Raw genomic sequence first — 16,518 nt, 5'->3', positions numbered from 1 at the left:
ATATGTAAAAATAATCATGTAAGACTGTCTCCTTATTTTCCATTTCTGTTCCATTATTATTTTTTAATGAATTTTAATGATATATATGGAACTGTTAGCATTGGAAACTAGAGTCCTCCATTTATACAAGGAACTGAGCAAACAGTAAAAGGATCTCTATACTGCCACCCCATGCCTTTCTAGTCCTGTTCTGGACAGAATATTTCCAGGCAAGACTTGCTATTTTAGTTTCTATGCTCCACCTCTCTGATCCGTCTGCCAACATTTGTGTCAAATTTGAACCAGCTGCAATGGTGCTTTAAGGTTTTAGCAATGTGGAAACCAATCCATTGGAATCTTGGTAGAAATCTTTCACTTTTTTCAAGCAGGCCTGCTGAACAACTTTTAGACACTAACTACTTTCACTTTCTACCAACCTGAGCAGGATCTGAATCCTAGAGCTGAAAACCTCTGTATTTTTTAGAAGAATGTGTGAATTCAGAATGTGTGTGTAGAAAGGGATAGCCTTCTAAAGCTGCGCACAGCAATGAACAAACCACATACTTTTTCATAAACCTAGCCAGTTCTTTGCATGCCGAACACCAATTAAGAATATAATATAGTAAACAGAAGACTATGTACCTTAAGTATTCTGGCAACCTCAGGGTTAAAAAACGGAGTCTTTATGTATTGTAAGAAAAGTGTAGATATTCTTTTCCTGAGTCCTTCCAAGTTACATTCCTTCACACCTCTCATCATAAGATCAGCTTCTCTGTCTATTAGTTCAATAATTTCTTGAGTTAACTTGCAATCGTATTCCTATATTTGAAAGGGGAAAAATCAAATTATGCTAAAATTATCAACCATTTTATAACAAGAATCAAAGCTTATTTGACATGAATACACGTGTATACAAACAGAGTTGCACTCACATCACATTGTGGCGTACAAAAGTTTTAGACCAAAATATCTTGTATTAAAACACATTTTATTCTCAATATTTTAATTGTAGACCAGAGGTTCCCAAACCTATCCTGGAGGAACCTTAGCCTGTTGGGCTTTTAGGATATCCAAATGAATATGCATGAGTTAAATTTGCATGCACTGGAACAGTACATGCAAATCAATTTCATGCATATTTATTGCAGGTACCCTGAAAATGTGATTAGTTGGGGGTTCTCCAGGATAGGTTTGAGAACCACTGTATCATGTGAGATGTCATGATATTCTTTCTCTGCATGTACCAGATTTTACCAATACTGAGGTACCAACAGTCCTTCAATCTCTAAAAGGAATAATCATCCAGTCCTGCTATAGCTCACAGAAATGTGATATTTTATATTATCTTTTGTTTTTCTTTTGCCTCCTTAAACATATGCATTCTGAATAAATGAAGCTTGCTAGGGGCATAATTCAGATGTAGTTTTGCTCTATTTCAAGTTCATTCCAGCACTGAATATGATGTATCAGGATGTGCAGCCCAAAGATTTTCAGTTCAGTACCTTTTTTCATTTCGGGGGTTCATTTTTCAGTTTGTTTAATGTTTTTTTTTTAGTTTTTCTTGCTTTCCAAACCAAAAAAACTCAGATTAAACAAAAACAAAAAAACCCCCAAACAAACAGGCCTCCCCAAGGACCTCCAACCTTCCTTCCACCCCCAAGATATGGGCCTACCCAGTAGAGATGTGAATCGTGTGATCAATCGTCTTAACGATCGATTTCGGCTGGGAGGGGGAGGGAATCGGATCGTCGCCGTTTGGGTATTTTAAATATCGTGAAAATCGTGAAAATCGTGAAAATCGAAAACCGGCACACTAAAACATCCCTAAAACCCACCCCGACCCTTTAAAATAAATCCCCCACCCTCCCGAACCCCCCCCAAAATGCCTTAAATTACCTAGGGTCCAGTGGGGGGGAGGGCAGGAAAACCGGCACACTAAAACAACCCTAAAACCCACCCTGACCCTTTAAAATAAATCCCCCACCCTCCCGAACCCCCCCAAAATACCTTAAATTACCTGGGGTCCAGAGGAAGGGTCCCGGTGTGATCTTTTACTCTCGGACCTCCGGTGCTTGTAGAAATGGCGCCGGCGCTACCTTTGCCTTGTCATATGACAGGTCAAAGGTAGCGCCGGCGCCATTTTGTTTTTGTCCCCCGAGGTCAGGAGCGTAGGAGATCACTCCCGGACCCCCACTGGGAAAGTATGAATTTCAAGTCTGAATAATGATTGCAATTTTCATATTGCCAGAAAGGAGGATGATATTTGATAATTTTGACAAGCATCTATTTTTTTCTTGAAACATCTGAACCCAGTCCCAATAATATGCATAAAAATGAGTCCCGATAATACGCATAAAAATGTATGTCATCTGAGCTGTTCAGGCTAATAGAAAGTGGAGATGATGAGCGGTAATCAAAATGGTATAAACCACAAAGGATAAACAGTATAGCGCTATGAAAGTTCATGGAACCTTATTTTGGATGATTCAATAAATGAAACTTGAGATTTAATTAAATCAACATACCCATCATTTATTTAACAGTTGCTTGTAGACAAATCTTTGGATTGAAAGATGGATATGTCGCTGCTGCCAGAATTTCCTTTGTTCTGTGTTTGGTGAGCTCACTTGAATTTCCTGTCTTTCCATTGGCCTCCACTGGTTAGTGGGAGGACTTTGTTCGCTCAAAAGAACCGCGAATATGGCGCGACGCTGCCACTGCCAGAATTTCCTTTGTTCTGCGTTTGGTGAGCTCACTTGAATTTCCTGTCTTTCCATTGGCCCCACTGGTTAGTGGGAGGACTTTGTTCGCTCAAAAGAACCGCGAATACGGCGCGACGCTGCCGCCGGCGCAACGCCTACGCTGCACGTGCTGAAGGGGCGCGCGGCTTTACCCAGCTTAGCCTGGAGAAGAACAGAGAAGAAGAACTTTGAGGTAACTTGATTTATTATTTTTCTTTTTGTAAAGTTGTAGCGGCCACAGAGACATACATTTAGAATGAGACGTGACTGTTGCCTAATGATCTTTACTTTTCGGTGGTAATTTTTTCTTTATAATGCCATATACTAAGAGGAAGGCCTGGGTTAAGGACCTTGCCTCAACACCAACTACAGGAATGCATCAATCATGGATAGAGGAAAGTTTCAGAAGATCTTCATCTACTGCTCCAGGGCAGGCCGCTGGGGGTTTCAGTTTGGAGCAGGAACTGAGCCCTAAGCCACTTGAGACATCACTAAGCCCTGGTGCTCCAGAGAGACCTGAGCCACCGTCTGGTAGAAATGATGACTTTGTATTAGAACAATCATTAACTACGCCCATCTCAGGTCCCCAGAGGAGTGCAGACATGTTGTCTGCATATCCGGTGAACCCTATGGTAAAGGGTTCCAGGGAACCAGGAAACGAGGGTAATTCTCTACGAGATGTAGAGGCCGCTATAAGGGATGGAGATGATAACTATAAGGGAAGGAGATGATAACCTCAAAGAATTTTTCACTAGAAGAAATTGGGAAAATGATCATTCAGATGCAAAGGTCTATTAATACTTTGTCCAATAAAATACAGGATGTTTTACAACAAAACTCTGTAGTGGGGCAAAAGGTCGATAAATTGGAAACAATTGTTAAGACAGTAGAAGAGAAGTTAGAACGTAATGACGAGGTTCAATCTAACTTGATAAGATCAGAAAAAACTTGTTTAGATAGAATTGAAAATCTTGAAAATCAGTTAGAAATCAGAACCTCAGGTTGCTCAATTTTCCAAAGATAAATTTAATATCTCCAATTGATTTATTTCGAAGTTATTTAAAGAATGTTTTGAAATATTCAGACTCTTCCGTTCCAGCTGTATCTAGGATATATTATCTTCCACAAAAACAAAGAGAAGAAATAGTACGAGGTCTGGAGGAAGAACCTGAAATAAATCCTGATTTAAATTTAACTGATATACTTGAGAAATCTTTTGAAATGAATATTACATCTAGAGCTACCTTGATTGTTCAATTTACTTTTATTATGGAAATAGACTCTGTATTGAAGTTATATTTTAGGAATCAAAACTTAATGTTCTATGGACAAAGCATTAGAATCTTTCCTGATATATCCCGCTCGACACAATTACGTCGGAAAAAATGTATTACCATGAGACCGGAAGTTTTGGAGAGAGGGGCCAGGCTTATATTAAGGTACCCGTGCCGCTGTTTAATCATTTACCAAAACTCTAGATATATTTTTAACCAACCAGAACAGTTAAGGGGTCACCTGGATTCTCACTCCTAAAGGCTCTTATAGAAACTGGGAATTATTTAATAAGATGAAGAATAGACAGTCATGAGTTACAGTATCATTATTTCCTAATGAACTGCTCGAGTATTGAGTATTGTATGTCTCTATTTACTTTGCATTATGAATGGTGATGATAAATTGAGAATGTATTGTAGTTTTCCTGAATTTTGATTTCCAGTATATTTTGTTTTTCTGTATCTTAACCTTGTAAACAATTGAAAAGCCTAATAAAAAGTAAATAAAAAAAAAAAAAAGAAAGATGGATATGTTGATTTAGTTAATTCTCAAGTTTCATTTATTGAATCATACAAAATAAGGTTCCATGAACTTTCATAGCGCTATACTATTTATCTGAGCTGTTCAACCATATGAATATAGATGCCACCCAAGGCATGACCTTGGCCATATTGAAGACAATGTTAGCAATGGCAATTACCAAATATCTCAATAAGGTTTCAGATTAGTTTTAGATTTCAAAGCAATAACTGCATAATGGCCAACATGCATACTGAACTCTAAAGACTGATAGAAATTAAGATTAGCTATTTAAAATTTCATACAAATATTATTGTACTGGTTGCCAGCCTCATGGAGTGCTGCAGTGTGAGAGATCTGGTTTCAGATCCCTTGCCTGACAGAGCTGGATGGGCCTAGGTGCACCTTGGAAGCAGTGTGTTCAGGCTTGGGGAGACTGTCAAGGCAGTCCCTACCAGCCAACCAGTGACAAAGGGGCTGGCAAAGTTCATCTGCATCGCCTGGACAGACTGCCTGGGGTTGGGATGGATGCAGCAGAGATCACTGAAGGTTTAGAGTGTTACAGTTTTACTTGCTGCACAGCCCCCCCCCTCCACCAGGGGTCCTCAGCGAGCACTGCTCCCAGCTCTACAATTTACCTCCTTGGTATGTCACCTGTTGCCTCAGCCCCAGCCCTACTTTACCCTGCCTGTACAGTACCTCAGTGCCTCTTCATTGAATCACCTTGGCTCTCTGACCTGGCCACCACCTTTTTGCTATTTTATTTTGCCTTGTGGCCTACCCAGCCCTCCTGCCTTGCCTTGTGGCCTCTTACCTTGCTCTGTGGCCTCTCTTGGCTTCTTGCCTTGCTTTGGGCCTTTCCAGGCATTCTGTCCTTTCTCTGCATCCTCCCAGGCCTATCTGCCATGCTCAGTGCCCTCTTGGGTTTTCCTGCCTTACTTTACGGCCTCTGGGTCTGCTAGGTTCAACCAGCCAGCCTTATGCCCTCTTGGGCTTTTCCTGTTTACCGTTGCCTATTCTCTCTAGTCCAGTTCTTGTCCAAGTGCTGTCCTTGTCCAGCCCTTGTTCTATCTTGCATTTCCCAGTCTAATCCCTGGTCTATTTCCCAGACATTGCCTTTGTCCTATTGCCTCAGGCCTTGCCCTTGTCCTCTAGCCCCCAGCCTGTGCTCTGTGTCCAGCCTGCCCTGCATCTGTTCCATTTTCAGCGTGTCTCCAACCCTATCCTGGTCCCTGACTTCAGCTGGTACCTCTAGCTCTATCTATATCCAGCTCCTGTCTTGCCACCATTATGTTCTGCAGAAGTCAAGTCCTATTGGCCCACAGAACTCAAGGGCTCAACCTGTGGGGGAGGGGGCTGGTTAGGCAGAAGACCAGCTCCAGTCCTGACCTGAAGCCCTGTACCTCTTCTGTTGGGCTGCTCCCCGACTCCAGCCTGCCAGTCCATGATATAGTGGACTAAAGACAAAATAAATGCTCATGTATTGGCTAATATCATAGACTATAGTTCTAGTCCTTGATAATTAACTATAATAGCAACTGGAGAGTTATCCAAAAGTACAGTAGACAATTAAACTTTTATAGATAATAGCCTCCTAAAGCTGAAAGTAAGGATAACAACAAAAAAGTATACCTTCATTGTATGCTTGAGTGTTAAAAGCACATCCAGCCTTTCATCAAGCGCGAGGTACTTTATGTTGAGACTATTGTAGATGTCTTGTAGATATTGGGCACGTATTGTGTATTGTGTATACATTGCAGTAGTTCTTCCATCATATGCTTTCCATTTCTTTGGCTCTGAACACTTTCAAAACAATTAATATCATTATTTTGTACTATCAAATATAATTAATCAATAAATACATAGACATGTATTGAGTATTTTAAATCATTCAAAAAGAAGCTGGTAGTTTCTTGCTGGATTGCCCTATAAACAATGCAGATTCTGGAATCTCCGTAGTCAAATATATTTGCTGTGGTTCTTGTTCTCTGCACAGATGCTGGAGCTTGCACAGTGGCATTTGTTGCTTGCAAAATGTAAAAATGGATGTCTGTGTGTGGGCTTTGTTGCATAATTGATACAATAAAGTGAAAATACCGCTATCTGTAATGTTATTAAAGTGGCACTGCACTGAATTTAGGTACTACAAATTGTATAATAAAAAAAAAAGGAGTTTCTCTAGATGCTCATACTATCTATTTGTGTGAACTATATGCCATCATACTGGGAACCGAGGAATAAAAAGAACGTTCTATCTCCTTATTTCAAGCTGTAATTATCAGCAAAACCAATACAATTTTTCAGGATTTAGTTTGCAAATAAAATGTTTTTCTTATAAATTACCTGTTAAAAATGCAAAGTTCATTCTAAGCCAGTCCTTAAAAAATTGTATTCATTTTGCCGATGATTACAGCTTGGAATAAGGAAGGAGAAAACTCTTCTTGTTATCCCTCCATTCCCAATATGGCAGCAAATATATACATTTATTTGTTTATATTTATATCTATATATATAAATTTATATATATATTTATCCTTACAAATATATAGTATGAACATTTAATGTAAATGTGTTAATGTGGTTCACCACCATGCAAAATGCATTATTTTGTAAGCAGGGTGGTTGCATAGAGTAAACAAAATTATGCTCACTACTAAATCTCCAGGAATTAGCACTGAGTGTCCACCAAGCAAACCTGAATAAAAGTTTTTGTAGCAGGAGATAATAAGCCACAGGCTGCACAGCTCCAAATATTCAGCTCAGTGACTTTCCAGAACTGAGAGACTAAACTCTATGACCTTATTTCACAAATCCTTTGGGTTATGGTACCAATACAACTATTTCACAAATATGGGATATACTGTATAGTCCAACTGAAACTGAATAAATGCCACATCACGTACAGAAAGCTTTTATTTTACCTATTCATAGCAAAAGTAGAAAAGTTGTATCAGGGTATTTTTCATTTCATGATCTTCACTGATATCAGGTTCCAACAAGAGCCGAGGTCCAAGACAAAGAATATATGGTGCAGTACATATATATCCCTAATTTACACTGTTATCACCATCACTGCAGTTTTCCCTCATTACATTTGGCTCTTCATACTCCCTAATAGATTTCTCTTCCAAATACTATTGGCATACACGCGAAGTTTCTATAAGCGAATGCAGATCCTTAGGGGTGAATTTTCAAAGGAATTACATGCGTAAAATGAGCATATACGCATGTAAGTGGCATGTACTTGCTTCCTTGCTACTGTATAAACATCAAGAGTATGGGCTTATTTTTGGTTTTGCAGGCACTTGTGCAAAAAAGAGATGGGCTGGGGTGTTATGGGGACTGGGCACGCAAGTTGCTATTTTATAGGAGATTTACACAAATATGTTTAGCAACTTATTTGTGCAATTTTACACCTGATAATTCTTTAGCACAACTGATATCTGACTTCTTTGTTGCCTGCTGTTGTTCGCTGGAAGGTCTGGGAGAACTGGAGATGGACTGGGTGAACTGGTGGAGGCACATGAGTTATGGGGACTTGAACCACCCACCCTGGATTTGGGAAACTGGAGCTCTCCTGGGTGAGCTCTGCTGAAGGTAGAAAGATGGGAAACGATCATACTGTTATTGTTCCCATGTGGTAAACTGGGCTATGCCCAGCCAGAGGGCTTATTGGCCCGGACGTAGACCCATCCTTCTGTTTTTCGGCAGTTCTCTGCCAGCCCAATGTTCTTTCTTTCCTGTAGACCTGGGTCTGACAAGAGCTGTGTTGGAATTTATTCAGCTGCTGGGATCTCACACTCCACTTGCCCAGTAAGGAAAGCCTGATTGGCTGCTTCATTTTCTCTCTCCTGCATATTTGTAAACCAGGAACCTGTATTATGTTTGAAACATTATTTTTCCAATAAAACTGGTTGGCAGGGCTGGATTTAGGCATAAGCAACATAGGCACATGCCCTTGGGCACCAAATTCTGAAGGTGCCCAATAACTAGGACCCCCTCCTATAATTTCTGGGGCCAAAATCTCCCACTGCAAGTTACCTGGGCGCCATAATTTTAAATATGGCCCTGACTGTTGGGGAAGCAATCCTTTTGAGTTTTTGCCTGAATCAGACCCTGACAAAGTATCGGCAAACTGGTGATTTCAAGCATGCATGTATTTTTTTAAATATACCTACTTTCATGTATAAATCAGGGTTTTACATGAGCAAGTCATAATTTTCTCAAGCAAAACGTGCGCATATGTTTTTAAAATAGGTCGAGAAATACGCATTTTCAATGCATTGTGGGTATATGCATATATGTTGGGGGTAGATATACCTTATATTCTACGTGTACTGGATATGTTCAGGTTATAAAATACTGTAGTAAATCTCTATGCGGCCATATACAGGTATGGGCGTATACGGGGCCACAAGGAGTTCTTTGAAAGTTATCCTCTTATAGGTGGTTTTTAAAAGCCCTACACACAGCAAAGCCGGAAGAATGCAAGTATCTCAGGCCAGCGCACACCACACGGATTTTAAGAGGCACCCGAGAACGCGCATATCTCCTAGTACGCGCACATATCGGGAAGTCGAAAAAGGGGCGGGGCATGGGCGGGACATAGGCGTTCCAGGTCTGTAACCTGAAGTATGCACAGAAGTATTTATGTGCACAAGTATGTGCCAGGATCCTCTACCGCGTAACTTTACTTCTGCTATGGGTGGTGTGCAATTTTAAAATAAAAAATCAGGGCTAGTTAGCGGGGTTTGAAGGGTTGGGGCTAACAGGGTAAAAGGGAGGAAGGTTAATTAGGAGGGTTAGGAAGTCCTAGCCATTACCTGGGCGAACTGGGAATGGACTGGGCAAACTGGTAATTGAGTCAGCGGGTGTATCTAATAAAATCCCTTCACTTAGGGGTAATTTTCAAAAGAATTTACGTGTGTAAATGTAACTATTATTGTAGCAATTTTCAAAAGCCATTTACCCCCGTAAAGTGCACTTTTGCAAGTAAATCCTATGGAGAATTCAATGGCATATATTTGTAGCAATTTTCAAAAGCCCACTTACTTGAGTAAAGTGCATTTTCATGTGTAAAACCCAATTTTATGCATATAAATGCTTTTTAAAATCAGGCCCTTAGGCAGTAGAGTCGGCATTTGCGCACACAAGTAAGCACCCATACAAAATTGCACGCACATGTATGCACATATAGCCGATTTTATATCATACACGCATATAGGTGCTGTTGTTATTACATGTGTTTTAGTGGATCCTTGGGTGATGTGGAGATGACCACGCCCACGGGGAGGAGCCATAGCACTGGGCTTGACTCTATACACAAAACACTGGAATAGAACTCTTATTATACAGCTTGAAGATAGCCACCAGGTGGCAGTGGTGAGTTGTAGTCTCAGGGACCTCGGCAGAGGGAGCCCTTCTTTCCTAGGTGACGTCAGGAGGTTCTGCAGCAAGGAGTACTGTGGATGAAACAGATGAGGTATTAGAGTACTCACTCGGTGTTAACTGTTATGGATGCGATTCCACCAGATAGTTGTCGTAGGTACAGGCAGGGAGAGCAGGCCCTCGAGGAGCGAGTACCTGTTCCCTGAATGGCACCTGAAAGTAGAGCAGAGGGCCCCCGAGGAGCGGGTACCCAAGTTAGTAGCAAACCCCGAAGGGCAGAAGGAAAGCTTCCTGCAGGCAGCAGGGAAGCGGCAGAGTAGCGCAGACAGGAACAGTTCGAGTCTATTCGAGCCTTTGCCAACTCAATGAGCTAGCAATCTTGAGAAGTAGATATACCCGGATTGGCGTGACTTCAGATGAGGGAACGCCCTCGAGGTTCGTGCCACTGGGCGTACTTAGATGTGGGTTGCGCACGCCCGCGCACCCTAGCAGGTACTTGGGAGGAGCAAAGGCGTATGGCTGCACATAGCTGTTCCGGGGATGCCAGAGAAGTCGGCTTGACGATGCTGCGGTAGCCATCTTGCCCAGGTAAGTGGGAGGAGCTGAGATAGAGCTGCAACAAGAGGAGCGAAGCCGTCGAAGACCGACGGACGCAACAGGTGCGTATAGTATAAAATGACCGCATCCATTCGCACAAGCTGACATATGCACGTACATGTACGCCCACGCAACTGTTTAAAACTTACCTTCCCCAGTTCTAAAAGACTCAGAAATGAGAAAAGCAAAAGAATCTCAAACATTTATGGTGAATTTTAAAAGCCCAGCACGTGCCAAAATTAGGTGATGCACGCACAAGTCAGGCTCGCATTCGCTGTGCGCACATCTCACTTGTTTTCAAAAAGGGGAATGGTCTGGGCGTGGTCTAGGCAAGGCATGGGCATTTGGGGTGTGGCCAAGAGATGCACACGTTCAGAATTATAATTAAAAAAATAAAATAATAAAAGAGGACAATATCTAAAAAATAAACGGAATATTTTCCACTGAGGATAATAGTAAAAATGCAATGTCACTGCATGCATATATTTAGACAAAAAATGTGCCAGTTATTATGGCAAAAAGGTGAAGCCCTTTTGTTGATTTTTTTTTCAAGTCTGTGAAAGCCTTCACTAAATCATTAAATTCCAGACTTCTGAATCTCTCATTGCTAATGGCTTTGACTGTCAAGTTACTCAACCATGACTGTCTAGGGTTAAATGTACTTTATTTTTTACCCACAACAGCTTGCAAAAATAACCTTTCACCCTCAAAATTGGTGACTTGTAATGTTGCAAAGAGGCAAAGTACAATGTTCAGGTTATGAAATGCTGGTTCCAGCAAATTTTTCTTGACGAATTTACATATTGCAAGAATGGTCCAAGCAATCGTACTTTACAAAGGGGCTCAAAACTGTGAAGGCTCTTTTATAAAGTCTGTAATGCTAGACTGACTTTTCCAATACATGGCTTCATTCTGCTATGAAGAATAATATCCAGTGCCTAAAGAAAAATGCAGGCTTCACATTGTCCTTTTCTTCTTGTAGGTATGACAAGTGCAGCTAGATAAACTAAAACACTGGTGAAAAATATGGAAAATTATTTAATCGACTTATAACCTGCAAATTCCAGTCATGAGACTGTTCACTGCAGCTTACAACTGTGCATCCCATAATAAAGCAATCACATACTGACAGACAACATCATGAAGTAAAAAATAAGAGAAAGTACCATTAAAAATTCTAACTATGGTCCATAAAGCTGTACACAATAATGATGCTTGTTTAGTAGACATGGTTCAGCCCTATGTGACCCAATGTGAGTCAAGGTCTACCAACCAGAATTTTCTGGCAATACCTTCTTTTAAAAAGTATAAAATGCAGGAATCAAGAAATAAGGCGATTTCCATAGCCTATCTGACTTATTGGAATAAGTTAAATAATGGATTGAGAGTTGAAATTGAGTATCTAAGATTTAGGAAAAAAAGTTAAGGAAAACTGTTCTATGAGGCCTTTGGAAATAATTGATTTTAAAATTGTATTCATGAAATGATGGTTAAATATATGTATTTTGACAGGTAGACAATGAAGACGTAGGATTAATTCTCTCATTACACCTCATCCTTGTTATCATTCTGGCTGCTGTTCTCTGGCCCGGCTACCACACAGCAAAATCTGCAGCAATCCAATGTTGCAGAAGTCAAGTCTACATAACATTACAGATATTTTTATTTGCACTCTTATCAGATTTTATCAAAATCAATATATGCAATCAGAATGAAACACACCCCATGTATTGTAGAACACTATCAAAGTAAGTAGAGTATGCTGCTGAGCATAAAACAGGAGATAAAAGTAAACCACATAACAAAATGAAATAAAAAGTTGCACAAGGCAGCATTCCCTTACAGCAAAGGGGTTACAGTCTAGGGCAGTGAAGGCTAACCTATGACATGCGTGTCAGAGGTGACACGCCGAGACGTTTTTGCTGACACGAGCAGCGTTTCAAGGACTATCGGTAATTTTTTTTTTTTTTTTTTTTATCGGCTGTGCCGAGCCTTTTCTTTTTCAGCTGCGCCGACCCTTTAAAATTTGTTATTTAGTATCCCCCTACCCTCCGGACCCCTCCACCAATGCCCCAGGGCGCAGGGAGGCTCATGCGGCGCAGCGATGAGGCTCAAGACAAAGATCGCATTTAAACGAGCTGATGCTCCTCCTCCTTCCTGCCTGTGCAGCCCCGGAAGTAAATGTTGTCGGAGCTGCGTGGGCAGGAAGGAGGTGAAGCATCAGCACGTGCAGAAGAGGAGCAGCATTTGCGCTTATAGGCCGCCGCGAATTCCAAGTCGCAGCGGCCCGAGAAGAGGAAGAGGCCCGGTAGCAGGGCAGCCGCGGCCCGAGAAGATCAGGGCCGCTGCAGAGCCCATCCTGCGGCGACCCGCGAAGAAGAGGCCCAGAGGTGAGAGAGAGGCTGAGGGTCTATAGAGTGTGCATGTGTGCGTGTATGAGATGAATTGAGAGATTGTGTGTGAGAGTGAGGATCTGAATGTTTGCAGAGACAGCATGTGAGGAGCCTCTGTGTGTGTGAGAGAAACAGCATGTGCCTGTGAGAGCCTGTGTGTATGAATGATTGTATGAGAGAGAGCATGTGCCAGTGAGAGCCTGTGTGTATGAATGATTGTATGAGAGAGAGCATGTGCCAGTGAGAGCCTGTGTGTATGAATGATTGTATGAGAGAGAGCATGTGCCAGTGAGAGCCTGTGTGTATGAATGATTGTATGAGAGAGAGCATGTGCCAGTGAGAGCCTGTGTGTATGAATGATTGTATGAGGGAGAGCATGTGCCAGTGAGAGCCTGTGTGTATGAATGATTCTATGAGAGAGAGCATGTAACAGTGAGAGCCTGTGTGTGTGTGTGAGAAAGAGAAATGCATGTGAGAATGAGAACCTGACTGTGTGTTTGAGGGAAGAAGATGGAGAGAAAAGAAACAGAAAAAAAGACAACATAAAAGGAATTGGCAAAAAAATAAGAAAGGGAAGGTGGAAAAAAAAAGCCTGTGACCAACCAATTAGAAAATTAAGATCAGACAGCAAAGGCAAAAAAAAATAAATTACTTTTTAGTGATTGGCACATGTAATCTTTGGGAATGTGCAAGAATAGCACTTTCTCTATGCGTATCTCACAATGTACAAGATCAGCATGGAGAAAGTGGAAGCCCACGGGGCCTGCACAGAGGAGGCAGCAGAATGGGCTTCAGTGTCAGTAGCAGCAATCGGCACCTCCCCAATAGCCATGTGGCAGCAGTGACAGTGGCAGCAGAGGAACGAGAGAGGTTCCGAGATTGCTGGCAAAAGAGAGGGGGGTCTGCCTTTAGTGTGTGCATGTGAATGAATGGGACTCTGCCTGGGGGTGTATGTGTGTGAATGCATGGGTGCCTGCCTGGGGGTCTGTGTGTGTGAGAATGAATGTGTGCATGCCTGGGGGATGGGGAGGGAGTGGTGTGAAAACGAATGGGAGCCAATAAAAGAAACCGACTGACAGATGAAGTTTGTAACGCTTGCTTGGACTTGAAGTGTACGAAATACCAACCTTCAATTGAAGATTTAGCCAATGAAATTCAGCAACAAAAAAGTCACTAAGCAGGTAAGGTAAAGAATTATTTGTTTTTGCTTTATTAATAAATACAGAACATATATTAAAATTATAACTTTTTGTTATTGATTAGAGCTACAAATATCACAAAATTATGGATTTTTCTAGAACTGACACACCACCCGAGTTATGCTCGGTTTTTTTTATGAATTTTGACACACTGAGCTCAAAAGGTTGGCCATCACTGGTCTAGGGAAAGTGTGATAGTGGCAGTTAAGATACAAGGGAACAGACACACAAAGAGGACATCTGTGATGCCCTGCAGCACTGAAGAAGCACAAGGAGTCTTGGACTGGAGACCTTGTATGGAAGAGTGTGTTTAGAAGTGAGAACTGGAGGCAAACAGAAGTGACAAGGTTAGATGGGGAAGAAGGTCCAGAGAATGAATGCAACAAAGGAGAAGGAAGAGAGGGTTGAGACCTGTGCAGAGAGATGAGGGCTGAGTAGTGGAGTGCAGTGCTCTGAACAAAAGCATGCGATCAAAGTTGACACAAAAGGAGATAAATAGCCAATGGAGAGCTTCAAGAAAGAGGGAAAGCAGGCTCAATAAACTTGCAGTCAGAGGGAACATACTGATGTCAATAATTATAACTGAACTTTATAGAAAATTCTAATTTATTATAGGTTAGCGGCTATTTACTATTTTTGTTCATAGGGCAAACCTTATGGTAACAGTAACGAAACAGAACCTTTACCTACCAACACTGCAGAGTCACATGCAGAAATCACATAATTTGTCAATTCCAAATTCAGCAAACCAGCACAAAGTAAAGGCATAACGACACTAGGCCAAAAATTCAGTCGCGGTACTAAAGTTTTCATTCCTTAAGCCTAAGTAATCTTGTTAACAACCACATGTATGCTTTTCTAATGAGAAAACAGTGTTGTCCTTGTCAGGTTGGGACACATTAATATTCAATTGCTTCACTGACCTTACTCAAAAAGAACTGTACTGCAAGCTGCTGATTCCCTTCATCTGCGTCATGCTTGTGCCTCCCAATAGAAGCAATGAACTGGGCCTCCTGCTCCAGAAGTGCACAAAGGGCGGCTTTTCTTTCTGCTCCAGTGAAAGTTCTGTTAATGCGATCAAGTTCTTCCAGCCGCCAAACTAAATAAAAAGTATGGTGCAGCACTGTAAAATTACTCATACAAAAATAACTATAAAAAGTAGAATGTAATGATATGCACATAACTGAAGATTTTCAAAGCTGTAATTTAGCAAAGGCAAGGCATGGCCTGCAGGTTAGAGCAGTGGGGCTGAGAAGTGAGGTTCAAATCCTGCTTCTCCCACTCACATTCCTTGTGACATGGGGCAAGACACTTTTCAAATCAGCCTGCATAGATGCAAGGAACCTGTGGGCTTTGCACCAATTTTCAACAGGAAAGTAGGAGCATACTACTCCTTTGAAAATTGCTGCAGGAAAACGTAACTGCAGAGATTTTACCTGCTTTTTCAATGAGTAGTTTTTTCATGGGATATAATACATGTAGATTTGAAAATGTAATCTATGCACATTATTTCCCTCCCCGATCTAAACACATCTCTGGGGATTTTTAGCCTGGTTGCAGGCTGGGTAATTTTCAGACAGCCTGTTGTCTCTGGTACCCAACTAAGGTGAATTTTAAAAGCTCGACACATGCATTAATTAGGGGATGCATGAAGAAGTCGGGCTCACGCGCACCGGGTAGATTCTAAAAGCCGCCAAGATATGTACGTAACTCCCACAGCATGCATATCTCAAAAGTTTTCAAAAAGCGGCAGGGCATGGTCTGGGCGGAGCATGGGCATTTCGAGGCGTGAACCTAAGATATGTGCGTAAATACGGATGCGACCTGGCACGTGCTGAGGGCCCGTACCACGTAACTTTACTTCTGCTATGGATGAAGTTAAAAAAGAAAGAACTGCGAGATGTTAAGGGGCGGAACTAACTGGGGGGAGTGAAGGCTATTAAACTAGAGGGATCTGAAGGAACTCTCTCTTGACTGGGCGAACTGCGGAAGAAGCGGCAAAACTGGCACTAGCGTCGGCACACACCTCTTTTAAAATCCCCAAATTTACGAGGCAGAAGCGGCATTTGTGCGCACGTGTGCACCCACTTAAAATTTCGCCTGCAAGTGCGTGCAGCCAAGCTATTTTGTAACATGCAGACATATGCGCAGATATGTTAGAAAATGGGCGTGTCCCTGGGCACAGACTGACGTATGCGCGCAAATGTGCTCACGCATGCCGGTTTGAACGTTACCATCCCTGATTGTAAGCACTTTAACTTTAGGACAAGGACCGATCATATTAGAAAAATGCTGTAGATTGCCTTGAGCTAAATTTGGAAAGGCAGTTTAGAAATACAAAATTATTATTATTACTGGGGATATTACTACTTTTCTGTTTCTCTAGGGGAGGAACACTTTCTTTTTTTTTTTTAATACAATGTCAAA

General features: G+C 41.6%; 1 protein-coding gene across 3 annotated transcripts in view; it reads right to left on the bottom strand.

Annotated features, from left to right (window-relative positions):
• The window catches only part of IQUB (IQ motif and ubiquitin domain containing), a 200,775-nt gene that overhangs the window by 34,713 nt on the left and 149,544 nt on the right, over positions 1–16,518 (bottom strand). For all 3 annotated transcript variants that reach the window (XM_029616656.1, XM_029616657.1, XM_029616655.1), the window contains 3 exons: positions 15,015–15,190; positions 6,147–6,317; positions 622–798 (listed from right to left, as the gene is read on the bottom strand). In XM_029616656.1, coding sequence (XP_029472516.1) covers positions 622–798; positions 6,147–6,317; positions 15,015–15,190 — 524 coding nt within the window. The remainder of the gene's footprint in view (positions 1–621; positions 799–6,146; positions 6,318–15,014; positions 15,191–16,518) is intronic.

Source organism: Rhinatrema bivittatum, chromosome 9, assembly GCF_901001135.1.
Source record: "Rhinatrema bivittatum chromosome 9, aRhiBiv1.1, whole genome shotgun sequence".
Taxonomy (NCBI): Eukaryota; Metazoa; Chordata; class Amphibia; order Gymnophiona; family Rhinatrematidae; genus Rhinatrema; species Rhinatrema bivittatum.
The sequence above is the reverse complement of the archived record's forward strand: the minus strand, read 5'-3'. Positions and strand labels throughout refer to the sequence as shown.